We start from the raw sequence: 21,308 nt of genomic DNA on the forward strand, positions 1-21,308 counted from the left end.
GGAAGTAGACAGTCAAGGGGGAGAAGTAGACAGTCAGGGGTAGAAGTAGACAGTCAGGGGTAGAAGTAGAGAGTCAGGGGTAGAAGTAGACAGTCAAGGGAAGAAGTAGACAGTCAAGGGGTAGAAGTAGACAGTCAAGGGGTGAAGTAGACAGTCAGGGGTAGAAGTAGACAGTCAGGGGTAGAAGTGAACAGTCAGGGGTAGAAGTAGACAGTCAGGGGTGAAAGTAGACAGTCAGGGGTAGAAGTAGACAGTCAAGGGGTAGAAGTAGACAGTGGGGGTGAAGTAGACAGTCAAGGGTAGAAGTAGACAGTCAAGGGGTAGAAGTGACAGTCAGGGGTAGAAGTAGACGATCCAAGGGGTAAAGTAGACAGTCAAGGGGTAACTCATGCAGAAAATAAATAATCAATATGGACACAGTTCTACTTGAAGGGAATGTGGGGAAATACCTCCCCCTCTCTCTCTCTCTCTCTCTCTCTCTCTCTCTCTCTCTCTCTCTCTCTCTCTCTCCTCTCTCTCTCTCTCTCGTCTCTTCTTTTCTCCGTTTTACTCTAAACAACTATTATATATAAACGTTAATATATTTTGTTGTATAATTATGAATGAAAAGGTTGTTATAATAATAATAATGATGAGGAGGAAGAACAACAGCAACAACGTGTGGGAAGGAGCCTTGTTGTTTACTATATAAAGGCTCTAACTTGCTCTCATCCAGCTCGTAACTCACTCTAACTCTCTTGTAGCTTTAGTACTATTACTATTAATACACTATTGCCTACACTTCTAGTACTCTTAAAACTACTACTGCATACAAACACAACAACACCCACCTTCTTAATAATAATAATAATAATAATAATAATAATAATAATAATAATAATAATAATAATAATAATAATAATAATAAATAATAATAATAATAATAATATAATAATAATAATAATAATAAATAATAATAACAATAGAAATAATAATAAAAAAACACAACAACAATAATAATAATAATAATAGTAATAATAATAACAATAATAATAATAATAATAATAATGAAGAACAATACCAAAGATGGCATCACCCTCCACACAATATACCAAGGTGGCATCACCTCCACACAATATACCAAGGTGGCATCACCCTCCACACAATATACCAAGGTGGCATCACCTCCACACATACCAGGGCATCCTCCTCCACACAATATACCAAGGTGGCATCACTCCTCACACAATATACCAAGGTGGCATCACTCCTCCACACAATATACCAAGGTGGCATCACCTCACACAATATCAAGGTGGCATCCTCCTCCACACAATATACCAAGGTATCACTCCTCCACAATATACCAAGGTGGCATCACTCCTCCACACAATATACCAAGGTGGCATCACTCCTCCACACAATATACCAAGGTGGCATCCTCCTCCACAATACCAAGTGGCATCACTCCTCCACACAATATATAGGTGGCATCACTCCTCCACACAATATACAAGGTGGCATCACTCCTCACACAATATACCAGGTGGCATCACTCCTCCACAATATACCGGGCATCACTCCTCCACACAATATACCAAGGTGGCATCCTCCTCCACACAATACCAAGGTGGCATCACTCCTCCACACAATATACCAAGGTGGCATCCTACCTCCACACAATATACCAAGGTGGCATCACTCCTCCACACAATATACCAAGGTGGCTCATCCTCCACACAATATACCAAGGTGGCATCACTCCTCCACACAATATACCAAGGTGGCATCCTCCTCCACACAATATCAAGGTGGCATCACTCCTCCACAATATACCAAGGTGGCATCACTCCTCCACAATATACCAGTTCACCCTCCACCACAATAGGTGGCATCACTCCTCACACAATATACAAGGTGGCATCACTCCTCCACACAATAGCATCACCTCCCTACCAAGGTGGCATCACTCCTCCACACAATATACCAAGGTGGCATCATCCTCCACACAATATGCAAGGTGGCATCACTCCTCCACACAATATACCAAGGTGGCATCCTCCTCCATATACCAAGTGCATCACTCCTCCACACAATATGCCAGGTGGCATCACTCCTCCACAATATACCAAGGTGGCATCACTCCTCCACAATATACCAAGGTGGCATCACTCCTCCACAATATACCAGGTGGCATCACCCCAAAACACCCTCCAATATACCAAGGCATCACTCCTCCACACAATATGTGGCATCCTCCTCCACACAATATACCAAGGTGGCATCACTCCTCACATATACCAAGGTATCCTCCTCCACACAATATACCAGGTGGCATCACTCCTCCACAATATATAAGGTGGCATCACTCCCCACACAATATAGGTGGCTCTCCTCCACACTCCAGTGGCTCACTCCCCACAATACAAGGTGCTCTCCTCCACACAATATACCAAGGTATCACTCCTCCCACACAATATACCAAGGTGGCATCACTCCTCCCACACATATATACAGGTGGCATCACTCCTCCACACAATATACCAAGGTGGCATCACTCTTCCACACAATATACCAAGGTGGCATCACCCCTCCACAATATACAAGGTGGCTCCACTCCTCCACACAATATACCAAGGTGGCATCCTCCTCCACACAATATACAAGGTGGCATCCTCCTCCACACAATATACCAAGGTATCACTCCCCCACACAATATACCAGGTGGCATCACTCCTCCACAATATCCAAGGTGCATCACTCCTCCCAATATACCAAGGTGGCATCACTCCTCCACACAATATACCAAGGTGGCATCACTCCTCCACACAATATACCAAGGTGGCATCACTCTCACACATATACCAAGGTGGCATCACTCCTCCACACAATATACCAAGGTGGCATCACTCCACATACTGGCATCTCCTCCACACAATATACCAGGTGGCATCACTCCTCCACACAATATATACAAGGTGGCATCACTCCTCCACACAATATACCAAGGTGGCATCACTCCCCCACAATATACCAAGGTGCATCACTCCTCCACAATATACCAGGTGTCACTCCACACAATATACCAAGGCACACCTCCACACAATATACATCAATATCAAGGTGGCATCACTCCTCCCACAATATAAAGGTGGCATCACTCCTCCACACAATATACCAAGGTGGCATCACTCCTCCACAATATACCAAGGTGGCATCACTCCTCCACACAATATCCAAGGTGGCATCATCTCACACAATATACAAGGTCATCACCCTCCCACAATATACCAAGGTGGCATCCTCCTCCACAATATACAAGGTGGCATCACTCCTCCACACAATATACCAAGGTGGCATCCTCCTCCACAATATCTGGCATTCCACACACAATATCCATACCAATTCTAGAGATAAAACCTATAAGGTCTTTTTGACCTACTGAACAAAACCCTAATACAAAATAACAAAATTTTATAACGATTTATATATATATACACTGTAATATTATTTATATTACCTAATACAACCCAACAAATTTGTATATATAAACTCTATGACATTTTTATTCCCGAAATATACAAAAAATATGAAAATTTCACAATATAAATCGACAAGTTTGTTTAACGATTTATATGTATATAAACACTTTTCCTAATACTAATGTTTGTAGGTACGTAATGTGTTTATAATTTATAGTGTTTATTTACTGAGCATTTATCTAAATTTTGCGATATTTTGTAAAAGTGTAAATTTTCTGTAAATGGTAGAGTGATAGAGTACGTTAGAGCCAGTGAGAGTGAGTTAGAGCGAGTGAGAGCGAGGAGAGAGTGAGGTAGGTTGAAACGAGTGAGCGAGTTAGAGCCAGTGAGAGTGAGTTAGAGCAGTGAGAGCGAGTTAGAGCTAGTGAGTTGGGCTGAGCGAGGTGAGGATTAGAGGCGGTGAGAGCGAGTTAGAGCCAGTGAGAGCAGAGTTAAACAGTGAGAGTGAGTTAGAGCCAGTGAAGGGTGCAGAGAGGAGAGAGTGAAGCGAGTTAGTGCTAGTGAAAGTGAGTTCAGAGCCAGTGAAGTGAGTTAGAAGCTGAGTGAGTGAGTTAGAGCTAGTGAGTGAGTTAGAGCCAGTGAGTGAGTTAGAGCAGTGAGGCAGAAGCAGTGAGCAGTTAGGCAGTGAGAGTGAGTTAGAGCCAGTGAGTGCGAGAAGAGAGAGTGAGAGCAGATTGAAGCTGATGAAGGGAGAGTTAGAGCAGTGAAAGCGAGTTAGAGCTAGTGAGAGCGAGTTAGAGCCAGTGAAGCGAGTTAGAGAAAGTGAGAGAGTTAAGGAGAGTGAAAGTGTAGAGCCAGTGAGAGTGAGTTAGAGCGAGTGAGAGCGAGTTAAGCGGTAGAGGCAATTGAGGCAGTGGGAGATGAGTTGAGCCAGTGAGTGCGAGAAGTGAAGAGCGAGTTAGAGCTAGTGAGGAGTGGGATTAGACGAGTGAAGCGAGTTAGAGCTAGTGGTGAGTTAAACCAGTAGAGCTAGTTAGAGAAAGTGAGAGCGAGTTAAAAAGTGAAAGTGAGTTAGAGCCAGTGAAGAGTTAGAGCTGAGTGAAGCAGTTAGAGCGAGTGAAGCGAGTTAGAAGCTAGTAGTGGTGAAGGAATGAGAGCTAGTGAGAGCGAGGGAGAGGTCTCACTCTGCAACATGGGTACTTACACTGCCCGGTTCGCTGTATTAAAGGGTATGGTGGAGGCAGATGTGGGAGGGGCAGGTGTGGTGTGGTGTGTGGTGGTGTGGTGTGTGGGGTGGTGTGTGGGTGTGTGTGGGTGGTGTAGGTGTGTGGTGTAGGGTGTGTGGTGGTGTAGGTGTGGGTGTAGGTGTGTGGTGGTGTGTGTGTGTGTAGGTGTGTGGTGTGTGGTGTGTGTGTGTGTGTAGGTGTGGTGGTGTAGGTGTGTGTGTGTGTGGTGGTGTGTGGTGTGGTGTGTGGTGTGTACAGGTGTGTGGTGTGTGTGTGTGGTGGTGTAGGTGTGGTGATGTAGGTGTGTGTGGATGTGTGTGTGTGTGTGTGTGTGTGTGTGTGTGTGTGTGTGTGTGTGTGAGGTAGAGCCAGCAGGTACTAAGACCCACCCTGGCACTCCACACAAGACAGACCCACCGACTCTCACACACACAAGACAGACCCACCCCACTCTCACACACAAGACAGATCCACCCTGGCACTCTCAGGCACAAGACAGTCCCACCCTGGCACTCTCACACACAAGACAGACCCACCCTGGCACTCTCACACACACAAGACAGATCCACCCTGGCACTGTCACACACAAGACAGATCCACCTGGCACTCTCACACGCAAGACAGACCCACCCTGGCACTCTCACACAAGACAGATCCACCTGGCACTCTCACACACAAGACAGTCCCGCACTCTCACACAAGACAGACCCACCCTGGCACTCTCACACACAAGACAGATCCACCCTGGCACTTCACACACAAGACAGACCCACCCTGGCACTCTCACACACAAGACAGACCCACCCTGGCACTCTCACACACAAGACAGACCCACCCTGGCACTCTCACACACAAGACAGACCACCCCTGGCACTCTCTCACACACAAGACAGACCCACCCTGGCACTCTCACACACAAGACAGATCCACCCTGGCACTCTCACACACAAGACAGACCCACCTGGTATCTCACACACAAGACAGACCCACCCTGGCACTCACACACAAGACAGACCCACCCTGGCACTCTCACACACAAGACAGATCCACCCTGGCACTCTCACACACAAGACAGTCCCACCCTGGCACTCTCACACACAAGACAGACCCACCCTGGCACTCTCACACACAAGACAGATCCACCCTGGCACTCTCACACACAAGACAGACCCACCCTGGCACTCTCACACACAAGACAGTCCCACCCTGGCACTCTCCACACACAAGACAGACCCACCCTGGCACTCTCACACACAAGACAGATCCACCCTGGCACTCTCACACACAAGACAGTCCCACCCTGGCACTCTCACACACAAGACAGACCCACCCTGGCACTCTCACACAAGACAGTCCCACCCTGGCACTTCTCACACACAAGACAGTCCCACCCTGGCACTCCCCACACACAAGACAGACCACCCTGGCACTCTCACACACAAGACAGACCCACCCTGGCACCACACACAAGACAGACCCCCTGGCACTCTCACACACAAGACAGACCCACCCTGGCACTCTCACACACAAGACAGATCCACCCTGGCACTCTCCACACACAAGACAGACCCACCCTGGCACTCTCAACACAAGACAGATCCACCCTGGCACTCTCACACACAAGACAGACCACCTGGCACCTCACACACAAGACAGACCCACCCTGGCACTCTCACACACAAGACAGTCCCACCCTGGCACTCCACACACAAGACAGTCCCACCCTGGCACTCTCACACACAAGACAGACCCACCCTGGCACTCTCACACACAAGACAGATCCACCCTGGCACTCACACACAAGACAGTCCCACCCTGGCACTCTCACACACAAGACAGTCCCACCCTGGCACTCTCACACACAAGACAGACCCACCCTGGCACTCTCACACACAAGACAGACCCACCCTGGCACTCTCACACACAAGACAGATCCACCCTGGCACTCTCACACACAAGACAGACCCACCCTGGCACTCTCACACACAAGACAGATCCACCCTGGCACTCTCACACACAAGACAGACCCACCCTGGCACTCTCACACACAAGACAGACCCACCCTGGCACTCTCACAACACAAGACAGACCCACCCTGGCACTCTCACACACAAGACAGACCCACCCTGGCACTCTCCACACACAAGACAGACCCACCCTGGCACTCTCACACACAAGACAGACCCACCCTGGCACTCTCACACAAGACAGACCCACCCTGGCACTCACACACAAGACAGATCCACCCTGGCACTCTCACACACAAGACAGACCCACCCTGCACTCTCACACACAAGACAGACCCACCCTGGCACTCTCACACAAGACAGATCCACCCTGGCACTCTCACACACAAGACAGTCCCACCCTGGCACCTCTCACACAAGACAGTCCCACCTGGCACTTCCACACAAGACAGACCCACCCTGGCACTCCACACACAAGACAGACCCACCCTGGCACTCTCACACCAGGACACAAGACAGTCCCACCCTGGCACTCACACACAAGACAGTCCCACCCTGGCACCACACACAAGACAGACCCACCCTGGCACTCTCACACACAAGACAGACCCACCCTGGCACTCTCACACACAAGACAGACCCACCCTGGCACTCTCACACACAAGACAGACCCACCCTGGCACTCTCACACAAGACAGTCCCACCTGGCACTCTCACACACAAGACAGTCCCACCTGGCACTCTCACACACAAGACAGACCCACCCTGGCACTCACACACAAGACAGACCACCCTGGCACTCTCACACACAAGACAGACCCACCCTGGCACTCTCACACACAAGACAGACCCACCCTGGCACTCTCAGGCACCCTCCCACTTGCTATATTTAAGACAGCAAGATGATTAAATACAGTTTAATGGTGCCAGGTCACGCGTGTACCTCATTCTACCTTAAACTTTCCTTATATTATTACAAAAACACTACCACACACAAGTACACTACAAATACTGTGTTTGTTTGAAGTATGTCTTTGTTCTGTGTGTGTGTGTTTGTGTGTGTTTGTATAAGATGTATGTATATATGTAGGTACTGTATGTATAGTATTCTACCATGAACGTAAATTATATATATACAATTTTCTTGCTTTTTCTGTACCATTAAACAAGAACACAAATAATGTCTAATAATAATCTTTAACAAACATCAATATTAACAGTAAATTTAACAGAATATAGTAACTTTGTAATGTTATAATACGTTTGATAATTATTGATAAATGTGGGCAGTAATTCGGGTGTTTTTTTGTTGTGAATTCGGGAACCAAATAAAAAAGTCGGATATTTAAGAAAAAATAAAAATATAGAAAAATCGGGAACTCAAAGAAAAAAATCGGGAACTCAAAAAAAATATTCGGGAACTCAAAAATATTCGGGAGCTGAAAAACATCGCAGACTCAACACACTTAGCATACACTGATAGATTGATAGATAGATTTATAGATAGATAGATAGATAGACAGACAGTTAAAAATAGTTTGATAGATAGATAGACTACATTAGACACATCAGCTTCTTTCACCTGAAGATTAGACACCCAGCTTCTTTCACTGAAGATTAGGCACCCCAGCTTATTTCACCTGAAGATTAGGCACATCAGCTTATTTCACCTGTAGATTAGGCACCCCAGCTTATTTAACTTGTAGATTAGCACTCCCAGCTTATTTAACCTAAGATTAGGCACCCCAGCTTATTTAACCTGAAGATTAGGCACCCCACTTATTTAACTTGAAGATTAGGCACCCCAGCTTATTTCACCTGAAGATTAGATACCCCAGCTTATTTAACTTGAAGATTAGACACCCCAGCTTATTTCACCTGAAGATTAGAAACCCCAGCTTATTTAACTAAAGATTAGACACCCCAGCTTATTTCACCTGAAGATTAGACAATCCAGCTTATTTCACCTGAAGGTTAGACACCCCAGCTTCTTCACCTGAAGATTAGAAACCCAGCCATTAACTTAAGCATTAGACACCCCAGCTTATTCTACCTGAAGATTAGACACCCCAGCTTATTTAACTTGAAGATTAAACACCCCAGCTTATTCTACCTGAAGATTAGACACCCCAGCTTATTTAACTTGAAGATTAAACACCCAGCTTATTCTACCTGAAGATTAGACACCCCAGCTTATTTCACTTTTCACCTGAAGATTAGACACCCCAGCGTATTTGACTTGAAGATTAGGCACATCAGCTTATTTCACCTGTAGATTAGAAACCCCAGCTTATTTAACTTGAAGATTAGGCACATCAGCTTATTTCACCTGTAGATTAGACACCCCAGCTTATGTCACCTGATGATTAGACACCCCAGCTTATTTCACCTGAAGATTAGAAACACCCCAGCTTATTTCACCTGAAGATTAGACACCCCAGCTATGTCACCTGAAGATTAGACACCCCAGCTTATTTCACCTAACCTAACCTAACCTAACCTTACCCCAACTCTGTATATCGCCGTAAAATATATACATTATAGAGCCGTTCATATAGAGAGCCGTTCATGATATATACAGAGCCGTTCATATTATACAGAGCCGCTCATAATATATAAGAGCCGTTCATAATATATACAGAGCCGTTCATGATATATACAGAGCCGTTCATGATATATACAGAGCCGTTCATGATATATACAGAGCTGTTCATAATATATACAGAGCCGTTCATATTAAACAGAGCCGTTCATAATATATACAGAGCTGTTCATAATATATACAGAGCCGTTCATAATATATACAGAGCTGTTCATAATATATACAGAGCCGTTCATAATATACAGAGCTGTTCATAATATATACAGAGCCGTTCATAATATATACAGAGCTGTTCATAATATATACAGAGCCGTTCATAATATATACAGAGCCGTTCATAATATACAGAGCCGTTCATAATATATACAGAGCCGTTCATAATATATACAGAGCTGTTCATAATATATACAGAGCCGTTCATAATATATACAGAGCCGTTCATAATATACAGAGCCGTTCATAAATATACAGAGCCGTTCATAATATATACAGAGCTGTTCATAATATATCAGAGCCGTTCATAATATACAGAGCCGTTCATAATATATACAGAGCCGTTCATAATATATACAGAGCCGTTCATAATAACAGAGCCGTTCATAATATATACAGAGCCGTTCATAATATACAGAGCTGTTCATAAAATATACAGAGCCGTTCATAAAATGGAGCCGTTCATATATATACAGAGCCGTTCATACTATACAGCCGTTCATAATATATACAGACGTTCAATATACAGAGCCGTTCATAATATATACAAAGCTGTTCATAATATACAGAGCCGTTCATATATATACAGAGCCGTTCATAATATATACAGAGCTGTTCATACTATATACAGAGCCGATTTTATACACAGCCGTTCATGCACACAGCCGTTCATATACACAGCCGTTCATGCACACAGCCGCTCATATACACAGCCATTCATACACACAACCGTTCATATACACAGCCGTTCATACACACAACCGTTCATATACACAGCCGTTCATACACAGAGCCGTTCATAATATACTGCCATACACCTCGGCTCAGGGTCAGCTTAGCAAGAGCTAATGAGGTATAGAGTCAGTATACTTACCTACACCTGTGTGTGTGTGTGTGTGTATACTCAGGTGTGGATGGAGATTTTCTTTTCCGACTAGTCCACACACACGCACACACACACACACACACTCTTATCAATCATCTCATCACCACCTCAGACCACCTCAGAGTTAGGTACCCATGTGCCAAGTTAGTATTATGTGGGATTTTAAATGAAATTGACACCACTGATATCCAGGACCAGCTATCACTATCATGTGACCTTCCCCACACACGGTCAAAACACCTTGACCTTATCTTAACTGACCAGCGGACCAGCACTAAATCTCCTCAACCACTGCCTTGTAATTGGTGTAGTAATTACTATGTATTCCTATCAGCTCTGGTTCCTCTGCTGCCACTCCCCACTCAAGTACACAGAGATCCCTTACATCAAGACCCAGCAGTGTCGATTACTGATCTCAAAAGCCCTTGAGCTGCAGTGGATATGAAGTCCACTTATCCCTGACCGAAGTACCAGCGTGGATGACGTGTCCCAAATGGATAAATTATACCAACAATCATACCGAAGTCACTGTTCATTCTTTTTCCTGAGAAGTCCGTCACACCCAGCCAGGATTCTGTTCTGGATCACCCTGGATCAAAGACTTATGCAACAGAGAGACAGGTTTCTTTCATCTCAATGACCACATCCCGCTACAGGTCAGAGTCATCTCATGAAGAAGCCATCGCAAAGAAAGTCCACCACCATCCAATTAACTGAAGTATGAATTCAACATCAGTCAATGGTATATGTTTAAAGAACTGTGGACTGGAAACAATATGCATGTCAATTCCTCTCAACATCTCACTTAATGTTGACGCAGCTGCAAAATAAACTATTTCGCCATTATGTTGGGACGCTCCCCGGTTTGACACAACCACTTCCCTGCTTACCCAACACAGCCCCTCTTCCACCAGACTTAGAAGAATTTAGATGGCAAAAACGCCGCCTGGACAAACTAAATTAAAAACCGTTTCAACACCCCCATTGATTTCACTAATGAAACTATTCAAGGAGTTTCCCTGAGCTTGTTAAACCCCTCTGCTCCATCATCACTGCTTCTCTCAGTCAAGCCAGACGCCCTCAGCTGACTGGAAGACCTCTTATGTATCACCAGTGCCCAAGTCAACCAGCCCACAATCTCTAAATCAGCTACGACCCAGCTGTAATTCCACCCCAATACCCAGTTTCCAACTCTTGTGAAAGTTTTGTGTTTGACTGCTTATGCTGGATATTTGCAGAAGTCGTAGACCAGCACTTAAGTAACATGAAAAAACTTCCTCCACCACTCACTGTCTTGTCAGCTTCGATTACATATACCGCCATCTCGAGAAAACGAAAACGTCTCCCAGTTGTCGCCTTCATTGATTTTGGTTACATTTCGAAGCTGCTTCGACCTATTTGTCACAATATAATCATAAACAAAGCTATTGACTGGCTGAGTTCTTACCATGGCTTGGCAGACTTCCTCAGTGACTGACGCCGCTGTACGCCTGAGGGGCTGTTCCTTTCAGTCACCTGTGGCGTCCCCCTGCTGCTCAAGATGGACCACTTCTGCTTCCTTATGCTCATCAATGATGCCCTAAGAGAAACCCCCTGCTGCTGGAAATATGTCGATTTGTTCCACCATTGGGATCAGCGTCAACAATTTTGTTCAACTATACTGCTCTTCAGATTTGCCGGACCAGTTCCAAAATCAGCTGCTCAACAACCATGTCACCATCAACCATACTCAAGACCATGGTTATGCACATCAACCTCTCTCCGACATTGTCCCACCTTCCATTACCCTAGGTCCAAACACACTCCAGGTTGTAGATTCCAATGAAGCCCTCGGTGTCACCATAGACAACAAACTAAATTGGAAACCACACGTCAGTGAAGTCGTCAAATCCTCCAGTTTCCGCCTCCCCCACCTCCTCCGTTGACCTGCCCTCGGAGTTCCTGCACACGAGCTCCCTAGTGTATGCTACAACATTCCCCAAGCTCACCTATGCCTCCCACCTGGTCTTCCTCCCAAATGCCACATGGCCTTCATCTGCAATTTGTAAGAAGCTTTGGCACTATCCCCGACACCGGCCCCTACTTTACCACCTGAGATCCTGTCTGAGAATTCAGAGCAGCCCGACACTATTAAATCAGTATCCAGCCTATACGTGTAACGGAACTGATCGCTATAAGAAAGGAGCCCAGTCCCAACCGAGCTGTAAAACAAACAGTCAGCTATGTAATAAATCAGTGTATTCTTACTCCCCAGTAAATGGCACGTTCTCTACACTGTCAATCACTATGTTGAAATGAACTGTAGTTTGAGCTGATCCCCATCTAAGTTACTATATGTCTTATTTGTATCACTTATGTTACTTAGTATATACTGTAAATGTAACCCATTTCCCCAAATATGTAATTGTATATTTCAGCCTTGGCTACAAGCCTTCAATAAACCGTTAATTATTATTATACATATAAACACACACAACTCTCTCTCTCTTCTCTCTCTTCTGCCTCATTTTGCCTATTCTATTCTCTACCTGTGAAAGAATGACCTAATTAACCAACTTAAGGCCTGGTCGGTGGAATATATTAATAGGTCAGGTCATGGAGGCCCAGGTCACAATAAAATTCAGGTCACAGGGAAAGGTCAGGTCCCACAAGGTCAGGTCCTACAGCCAGGCTCACAAGGTCACACATCAGGTCACAAGGTCAGGTCATGCTGCTGTCAAGTCATGACAGATAGGTTAGGATAAACTAGTGGTGAAAACCCCTAGTTAATTAGCTTCCACCTGAGTTATCTGAGGAGATGGGTGGGAGGCAGAAGGGGAGGGGGAGGAGGGGGGAGGAGGGGGAGGAGGGGAGGGGAGGTGGGGGAGGGGAAGGATGAGAGAGAAAGAGAGAGAGAGAGAGAGAGAGAGAGAGAGAGAGAGAGAGCAACACGTCTTAGTGGATCAGTCCAGAGTCTTAGTGGATCAGTCCAGAGTCTTAGTGGATCAGTCCAGAGTCTTAGTGGATCAGTCCAGAGTCTTAGTGGATCAGTCCAGAGTCTTAGTGGATCAGTCCAGAGTCTTAGTGGATAAGTCCAGAGCTTAGTGATCAGTCCAGAGTCTTAGTGGATCAGTCCAGAGTCTTAGTGGATCAGTCCAGAGTCTTAGTGGATCAGTCCAGAGTCTAGTGGATCAGTCCAGAGTCTTAGTGGATCAGTCCAGAGCTTAGTGGATCAGTCCAGAGTCAGTGATCAGTCCAGAGTCTTAGGATCAGTCCAGAGTCTTAGTGGATCAGTCCAGAGTCTTAGTGGCTCAGTCCAGAGTCTTAGTGGATCAGTCCAGAGTCTTAGTGACAGTCCAGAGTCTTAGTGGATCAGTCCAGAGTCTTAGTGGATCAGTCCAGAGTCTTAGTGGATCAGTCCAGAGTCTTAGTGGATCAGTTCAGAGTCTTAGTGGATCAGTCCAGAGTCTTAGTGGATCAGTCCAGAGTCTTAGTGGACAGTCCAGAGTCTTAGTGGATCAGTCCAGAGTCTTAGTGATCAGTCCAGAGTCTTAGTGGATCCGTCCAGAGTCTTAGTGGATCAGTCCAGAGTCTTAGTGGATCAGTCCAGAGTCTTAGTGGCTCAGTCCAGAGTCTTAGTGGATCAGTCCAGAGTCTTAGTGGATCAGTCCAGAGCTTTAGTGGATCAGTCCAGAGTCTTAGTGGATCAGTTCAGAGTCTTAGTGGATCGTCCAGAGTCTTAGTGGATCAGTCCAGAGGTCTTAGTGGCTCAGTCCAGAGTCTTAGTGGATCAGTCCAGAGTCTTAGTGGATCAGTCCAGAGTCTTAGTGGATCAGTCCAGAGTCTTAGTGGATCAGTCCAGAGTCTTAGTGGATCAGTCCAGAGTCTTAGTGGATCAGTTCAGAGTCTTAGTGGATCAGTCCAGAGTCTTAATGGATCAGTCCAGAGTCTTAGTGGATCAGTTCAGAGTTTAGGATCAGTCCAGAGTCTTAGTGGATCAGTCCAGAGTCTTAGTGGATCCATCCAGAGTCTTAGTGGATCAGTCCAGCTAGTGGATCAGTCCAGAGTCTTAGTGGCTCAGTCCAGAGTCTTAGTGGATCAGTCCAGAGTCTTAGTGATCAGTCCAGAGTTTAGTGGCTCAGTCCAGAGTCTTAGTGGATCAGTTCAGAGTCTTAGTGGATCAGTCCAGAGTCTTAGTGGATCAGTCCAGAGTCTTAGTGGCTCAGTCCAGAGTCTTAGTGGATCAGTCCAGAGTCTTAGTGGATCAGTCCAGAGTCTTAGTGGTCAGTCCAGAGTCTTAGTGGATCAGTTCAGAGTCTTAGTGGATCAGTCCAGAGTCTTAGTGGATCAGTCCAGAGTCTTGTGGATCAGTCCAGAGTCTTAGTGGATAGTCCAGAGCTGTGGATCGTTCAGAGTCTTAGTGGCTCAGTCCAGAGTCTTAGTGGCTCAGTCCAGAGTCTTAGTGGCTCAGTCCAGAGTCTTAGTGGATCAGTCCAGAGTCTTAGTGGATCAGTCCAGAGTCTTAGTGGATCAGTCCAGAGTCTTAGTGGCTCAGTCCAGAGTCTTAGTGGATCAGTCCAGAGCCTTAGTGGCTCAGTCCAGAGTCTTAGTGGACAGTCCAGAGTCTTAGTGGATCAGTCCAGAGTCTTAGTGGATCAGTCCAGAGTCTTGTGGATCCGTCCAGAGTCTTAGTGATCGTCCAGAGTCTTAGTGGATCAGTTCAGGTCTTAGTGGCTCAGTCCAGAGTCTTAGTGGCTCAGTCCAGAGTCTTAGTGGCTCAGTCCAGAGTCTTAGTGGATCAGTCCAGAGTCTTAGTGGATCAGTCCAGAGTCTTAGTGGCTCAGTCCAGAGTCTTAGTGGATCAGTCCAGAGTCTTAGTGGATCAGTCCAGAGTCTTAGTGGCTCAGTCCAGAGTCTTAGTGGATCAGTTCAGAGTCTTAGTGGATCAGTCCAGAGTCTTAGTGGATCAGTCCAGAGTCCAGTGGATCAGTCCAGAGTCTTAGTGGATCAGTCCAGAGTCTTAGTGGCTCAGTCCAGAGTCTTAGTGACAGTCCAGAGTCTTAGTGGATCGTCCATCTTAGTGGATCAGTCCAGAGTCTTAGTGGATCAGTCCAGAGTCTTAGTGGATCAGTCCAGAGTCTTAGTGGATCAGTCCAGAGTCTTAGTGGATCAGTCCAGAGTCTTAGTGGCTCAGTCCAGAGTCTTAGTGGCAGTCAAGTCAGGATCAGTCCAGAGCTGTGGATCAGTCCAGAGCCTTAGTGGCTCAGTCCAGAGTCTTAGTGGATCAGTCAGAGTGGATCGTCCAGAGTCTTAGTGGATCAGTCCAGAGTCTTAGTGGATCAGTCCAGAGTCTTAGTGGATCAGTCCAGAGTCTTAGTGGATCAGTCCAGGCTCAACATAATTTTGACGCCATTTTGATTTGTTTTAATATAATCATAAATAATTACCATAAACACGTTCTTATGTCACAAGGTATGAGGAAAAACTCAAAACACGACTCATGTAACTCAAACGTAACTCAAAATATGTAACTCATAATATATAACTCAAAATACGTAACTCCCAAAATACATAACTCATAATACGTAACTCTCAAAACATGTAACTCAAAATACGTAACTCATAATATGTAACCTAAAATATATAACTAAAACAAGTAACTCACAACAAAACTCCAAATATGACTCAAAATACGTAACTCACAAAATAAGAAACTGACTCACAAAATACATAACTCTCAAAACAAGTAACTCATAATATATAACTCAAAATATTTAACTCATAATATGTAACTCAAAAGACGTAACTCACAACAAAAACCAAAATACGTAACTCATAAACTAACCACAAAACTACAAAAATAGCAACCAGCAGCCAATCAACTACTAGCTATGACTCCCTTAGCAACCAGCAGCCAATCAACTACTAGCTGTATGACTCACTTAGCAACCAGCAGCCAATCAACTACTAGCTGTATAACTCCTTAGCAACCAGCAGCCAATCAACTACTAGCTGTATGACTCCCTTAGCAACCAGCAGCCAATCAACTACTAGCTGTATGACTCTATCAACCAGCAGCCAATCAACTACGCAGGCGACTTTAGCAACCAGCAGCCAATCAACCTATAGCTGTATGACTCTTAGAAAACAGCCAATCAACTACTAGCGTGCGACTTTAGCAACCAGCAGCCAATCAACTACTAGCTGTATGACTCCCTTAGCAACCAGCAGCCAATCAACTACTAGCTGTATGACTCCCTTAGCAACCAGCAGCCAATCAACTACTAGCTGTTGACTCCTTAGCAACCAGCAGCCAATCAACTACTAGCTGTATGACTCCTTAACCAGCCAATCAACTACTAGCTGTATGACTCCTTAGCAACCAGCCAATCAACTACTAGCTGTATGACTCCCTTAGCAACCAGCAGCCAATCAACTACTAGCTGTATGACTCTTAGCAACCAGCAGCCAATCAACTACTAGCTGTATTCCTTAGCAGCAGCCAATCAACTACTAGCTGTGACTCCTTAGCAACCAGCAGCCAATCAACTACTAGCTGTATGACTCCTTAGCAACCAGCAGCCAATCAACTACTAGCTGTATGACTCCCTTAGCAACCAGCAGCCAATCAACTACTAGCTGATGACTCCCTTAGCACCAGCAGCCAATCAACTACTAGCTGTATGACTCCTTAGCAACCAGCAGCCAATCAACTACTAGCTGTATGACTCCCTTAGCAACCAGCAGCCAATCATACTAGCTATATGACTCCTTAGCAACAGCAGCCAATCAACTACTAGCAAGACTCCCTTAGCAACCAGCAGCCAATCAACTACTAGCTGTATGACTCCTTAGCAACCAGCAGCCAATCAACTACTAGCTGTATGACTCCTTAGCAACCAGCAGCCAATCAACTACTAGCTGTGACTCCCTTAGCAACCAACGCAATCAACTACTAGCTGTATGACTCCTTAGCAACCAGCAGCCAATCAACTACTAGCTGTATGACTCCCTTAGCAACCAGCAGCCAATCAACTACTAGCTGTATAACTCCCTTAACAACCAGCAGCCAATCATACTACTATGTATGACTCCTTAGCAACCAGCAGCCAATCAACTACTAGCTGTATGACTCCTTAGCAACCAGCAGCAATCAACTACTAGCTGTATGACTCCTTAGCAACCAGCAGCCAATCAACTACTAGCTGTATGACTCCCTTAGCAACCAGCAGCCAATCAACTACTAGCTATATGACTCCCTTAGCAACCAGCAGCCAATCAACTACTAGCTATATGACTCCATTAGCAACCAGTAGCCAATCAACTTCTAGGACGTCAAAAGTGGGTGGAGGTAATCAACCAATCAACTATCAATGGGCCTCTATGCCATAAAAGCAACGCCAGCACGAGCGATCACCAGCGCCTGACATTTTCTATGGATAGACTTTGTATAAATCTTTACGCCAGACGAACAAATGCCTGAGGTGGATTTTTTCTGCGCCAGACGACATGTTGAAGCGCTTATGGAGTCACCAGAAGATTAGACACCCCAGTTTATTTCACGGCTCAAGTGTAAACAAACCGCTCAAGTGTAAACAAACCGCTCAAGTGTAAACAAACCGCTCAAGTGTAAACAAACAGCTCAAGTGTAAACAAACAGCTCAAGTGTAAACAAACAGCTCAAGTGTAAACAAACAGCTCAAGTGTAAACAAACCACTCAAGTGTAAACAAACCACTCAAGTGTAAACAAACCGCTCAAGTGTAAACAAACCACTCAAGTGTAAACAAACCACTCAAGTGTAAACAAACCACTCAAGTGTAAACAAACCGCTCAAGTGTAAACAAACCGCTCAAGTGTAAACAAACCGCTCAAGTTAAAACAAACAGCTCAAGTGTAAACAAACCGCTCAAGTGTAAACAAACCGCTCAAGTGTAAACAAAGACTGAAGAGTAAACAGGAATTACAGGAATCAAACAACTCTTTTCTGAGGTGGAGTGGTGTCCCTCTGTGTGTAAACAAAAGGAGAGGGGGGAGGAAGGGGGGAGGGAAGGGGGAGGGGGTGTAAGTACCTGGGCCTCGGTGAGTGTATCGATTTAATGTCTCTAGTGAGGAGCTCTACAGGTCCACCTCCCCTCCCCTCCTCCCTCCCTCCCCCGTTCCCCCTCCTGCTCCTTGGCCAAGTGCTGGGGGCGGAGACAGAGGAGGGGGCGTAAGGAGAATGAGGAAGAAGGGTAGACACATAGAGTGGGAGTGGGGGAGGGTGGGAGGAGGATGGGAGGTGAGAGGAGGGTGAGAGAGGTGGTGGGAGGAGGAGGTGAGAGGAGGTGAGAGGAGGAGGGAGGTGTGAGAGGGAGGAGGTGAGGAGGAGGGTGGGGAGGTGAGGAGGAGGTGGAGAGGGTGAGAGTGGAGGATGGGGAGGGTGAGGGGGTGAGAGGGAGGGTGATAAGAAGGCAGTGAACTTACGAAGGAGGAGGAAATGAAGGATGAGGGAGGGAAGATGGGGAGGGAAGATGAGGGAGGGAAGATGAGGAGGAAGATGAGGAGGAGGAGGAAGATGAGGGAGGGTTTGAGCACACACACACACACACACACACACACACACACACACACACACACACACACACACACACACACACACACACACACACACACACACACACACACACACACCAATATTTATCAGCTAAACAAATCCTAACTACAACTTTATTTCATATGTAATTTTTTTAACATAAATTAACCTTTTTAATGTTAATATTTTGTTAATTTATTCATATTATTCACTTTTATGTTAATTAGTATATATTTACATATCCTTTTAATCTATTTACTTATATGTATTGTCTATGTATATTTGTGTATAACCTGGAATGAGACATCTATCTATCTATCTATGTATCTATCTATCTATCTATCTATCTATCTATCTATCTATCTATCTAATGTTGTTTACGTCACGTCAGATTCCACCACGTGATGACGCCGTGAACGCTGATTGGCTAGAAGTCACGTGCACAAACCAATCCGGCTCCAGCAGGAAGTATGAGGAGCCGGAAGTGGCCAGTCGCGAGCCAGGCCATGTGGTTCTTTACAATTAGATAGTCGGATAGTTGTCGACCGTGTATGTGTTGGTCAGGTCAGGTCAGGTCAGGTCAGGTTAGGTTAGGTTAGATCAGGTCAGGTTAGGTTAGGTTAGGTCAGGTTAGGTTAGGTCAGGTTAGGTTAGGTTAGGTTAGGTCAGGTCTGGTTAGGTTAGATCAGGTCAGGTCAGGTTAGGTCAGGTCAGGTTAGGTCAGGTCAGGTCAGGTTACGTCAGGTTAGGTCAGGTCAGGTTAGGTCAGGTCAGGTCAGGTCCAGGTCAGGTTAGGTCAGGTCAGGTCAGGTTACGTCAGGTCAGGTCAGGCAAGGTCAGGTTAGGGGTAAAGTTAACCTACTCAAGCGGTTTTAGTTATTATGCTAGACTCAGAAGATATGTGTGTGTGTGTGTGTGTGTGTGTGCGTGTGTGTGCGTGCGTGCGTGCGTGTGTGTGTGTGTGTGTGTGTGTGTGTGTGTGTGTGTGTGTGTGTGTGTGTGTGTGTGTGTGTGTGTGTGTGTCGTGCGTGCGTGTGTGTGTGTGTGTGTGTGCGTGTGTGTGTGTGTGTGTGTGTGTGTGTGTGTGTGTGTGTGTGTGTGTGTGTGTGTGTAGGGGCCGGAAATGAGCAAAGGTGATAAAACTGTTCCACCAGGAGGAGGAGAGCGAGTAAACCAGAATCACCTGCTCAAATTTTATCTACGTTACCTCAAGTTAGCCACTGGGGGATTAGCCACTGGGGATTGGCCACTGGGGGATTAGCCACTGGAGGTTGGCCACTGGAGGTTAGCCACTGGGGATTAGCCACTGGGGTTACCCTGGAGGTTAGCCACTGGGGGATTAGCCACTGGAGGGATTGGCCACTGGAGGTTGCCTGTGCGGGGATTAGCCACTGGGGGATTGGCCACTGGAGGTTGGCCACTGGAGAGTTAGCCACTGGAGGTTGGCCACTGGAGGTTAGCCACTGGAGGTTGCCACTGGGGATTGGCCACTGGGATTAGCCACTGGGGGATTGGCACTGGGGGATTGGCCGCTGGGGGATTGGCCACTGGGATTAGCCACTGGAGGGATTGGCCACTGGAGAGTTGGCCACTGGGGGATTGGCCGCTGGGGGATTAGCCACTGGGGGATTGGCCACTGGGGGATTGGCCACTGGAGGGTTGGCCGCTGGAGGGTTGGCCACTGGAGGTTGGACACTGGAGGATTGGCCGCTGGGGGTTGGCCACTGGGAGTTGGCCACTGGGGGTTGGCCACTGGGGTTAGCCACTGGGATTAGACACTGGAGGTTAGCCACTGGGATTAGCCACTGGGATTGGCCGCTGGGGGATTAGCCACTGGGATTGGCCACTGGAGGTTGGCCACTGGGGGATTAGCCAGTGGGGGGATTGGCCACTGGGGGATTGGCCGCTGGGGGATTGGCCACTGGGATTAGCCGGTGGGGATTAGCCCGGGATTGGCCACTGGGAGTTGGCCACTGGAGGTTGGCCACTGGGGGATTGGCCACTGGGGGATTGCACTGGGGTTACTGGGGGATTGGCCGCTGGAGGTTAGCCACTGGGGGATTGGCCACTGGAGGTTGGCCGCTGGGGGTTGGCCACTGGAGGTTAGCCGCTGGAGGTTGGCCACTGGGGGATTGGCCACTGGGGGATTGGCCACTGGGGGTTGGCCCGAGTGCTGGGGTTAGCCACTGGAGGGATTAGCCACTGGAGATTGGCACTGGAGTTGGCACTGGGTGCGGGGTTGGCCACTGGGGTTAGCCACTGAGGTTGCACTGGGGGATTGGCCGCTGGGGGATTGGCCACTGGGGTTGGCCGCTGGGGATTGGCCGCTGGAGGTTAGACGCTGGAGGGATTGGCCACTGGGGGATTAGCCACTGGGATTAGCCACTGGAGGTTAGCCAC

The 21,308-nt window shown here is 46.6% G+C and overlaps 2 protein-coding genes across 2 annotated transcripts in view; both read right to left on the reverse strand.

The window, feature by feature from the left end:
- Positions 1 to 21,308, reverse strand: part of LOC121861655 — a gene marked incomplete at its 3' end in the record, with an annotated part of 63,630 nt that overhangs the window by 26,074 nt on the left and 16,248 nt on the right. The gene's annotated exons all lie outside the window — the stretch shown is intronic.
- Positions 20,462 to 21,081, reverse strand: LOC121861654 (classical arabinogalactan protein 9-like; the record flags this gene model as incomplete). Its single annotated transcript, XM_042359550.1, has 2 exons — positions 20,462 to 20,673; positions 20,934 to 21,081. Coding segments are annotated over 2 exons (360 nt in total), but the record flags the coding sequence as incomplete, so codon positions are not given.

Source organism: Homarus americanus, unplaced genomic scaffold (genome assembly GCF_018991925.1).
Source record: "Homarus americanus isolate GMGI-L3 unplaced genomic scaffold, GMGI_Hamer_2.0 scaffold1619, whole genome shotgun sequence".
In the NCBI taxonomy this organism is placed as follows: domain Eukaryota; kingdom Metazoa; phylum Arthropoda; class Malacostraca; order Decapoda; family Nephropidae; genus Homarus; species Homarus americanus.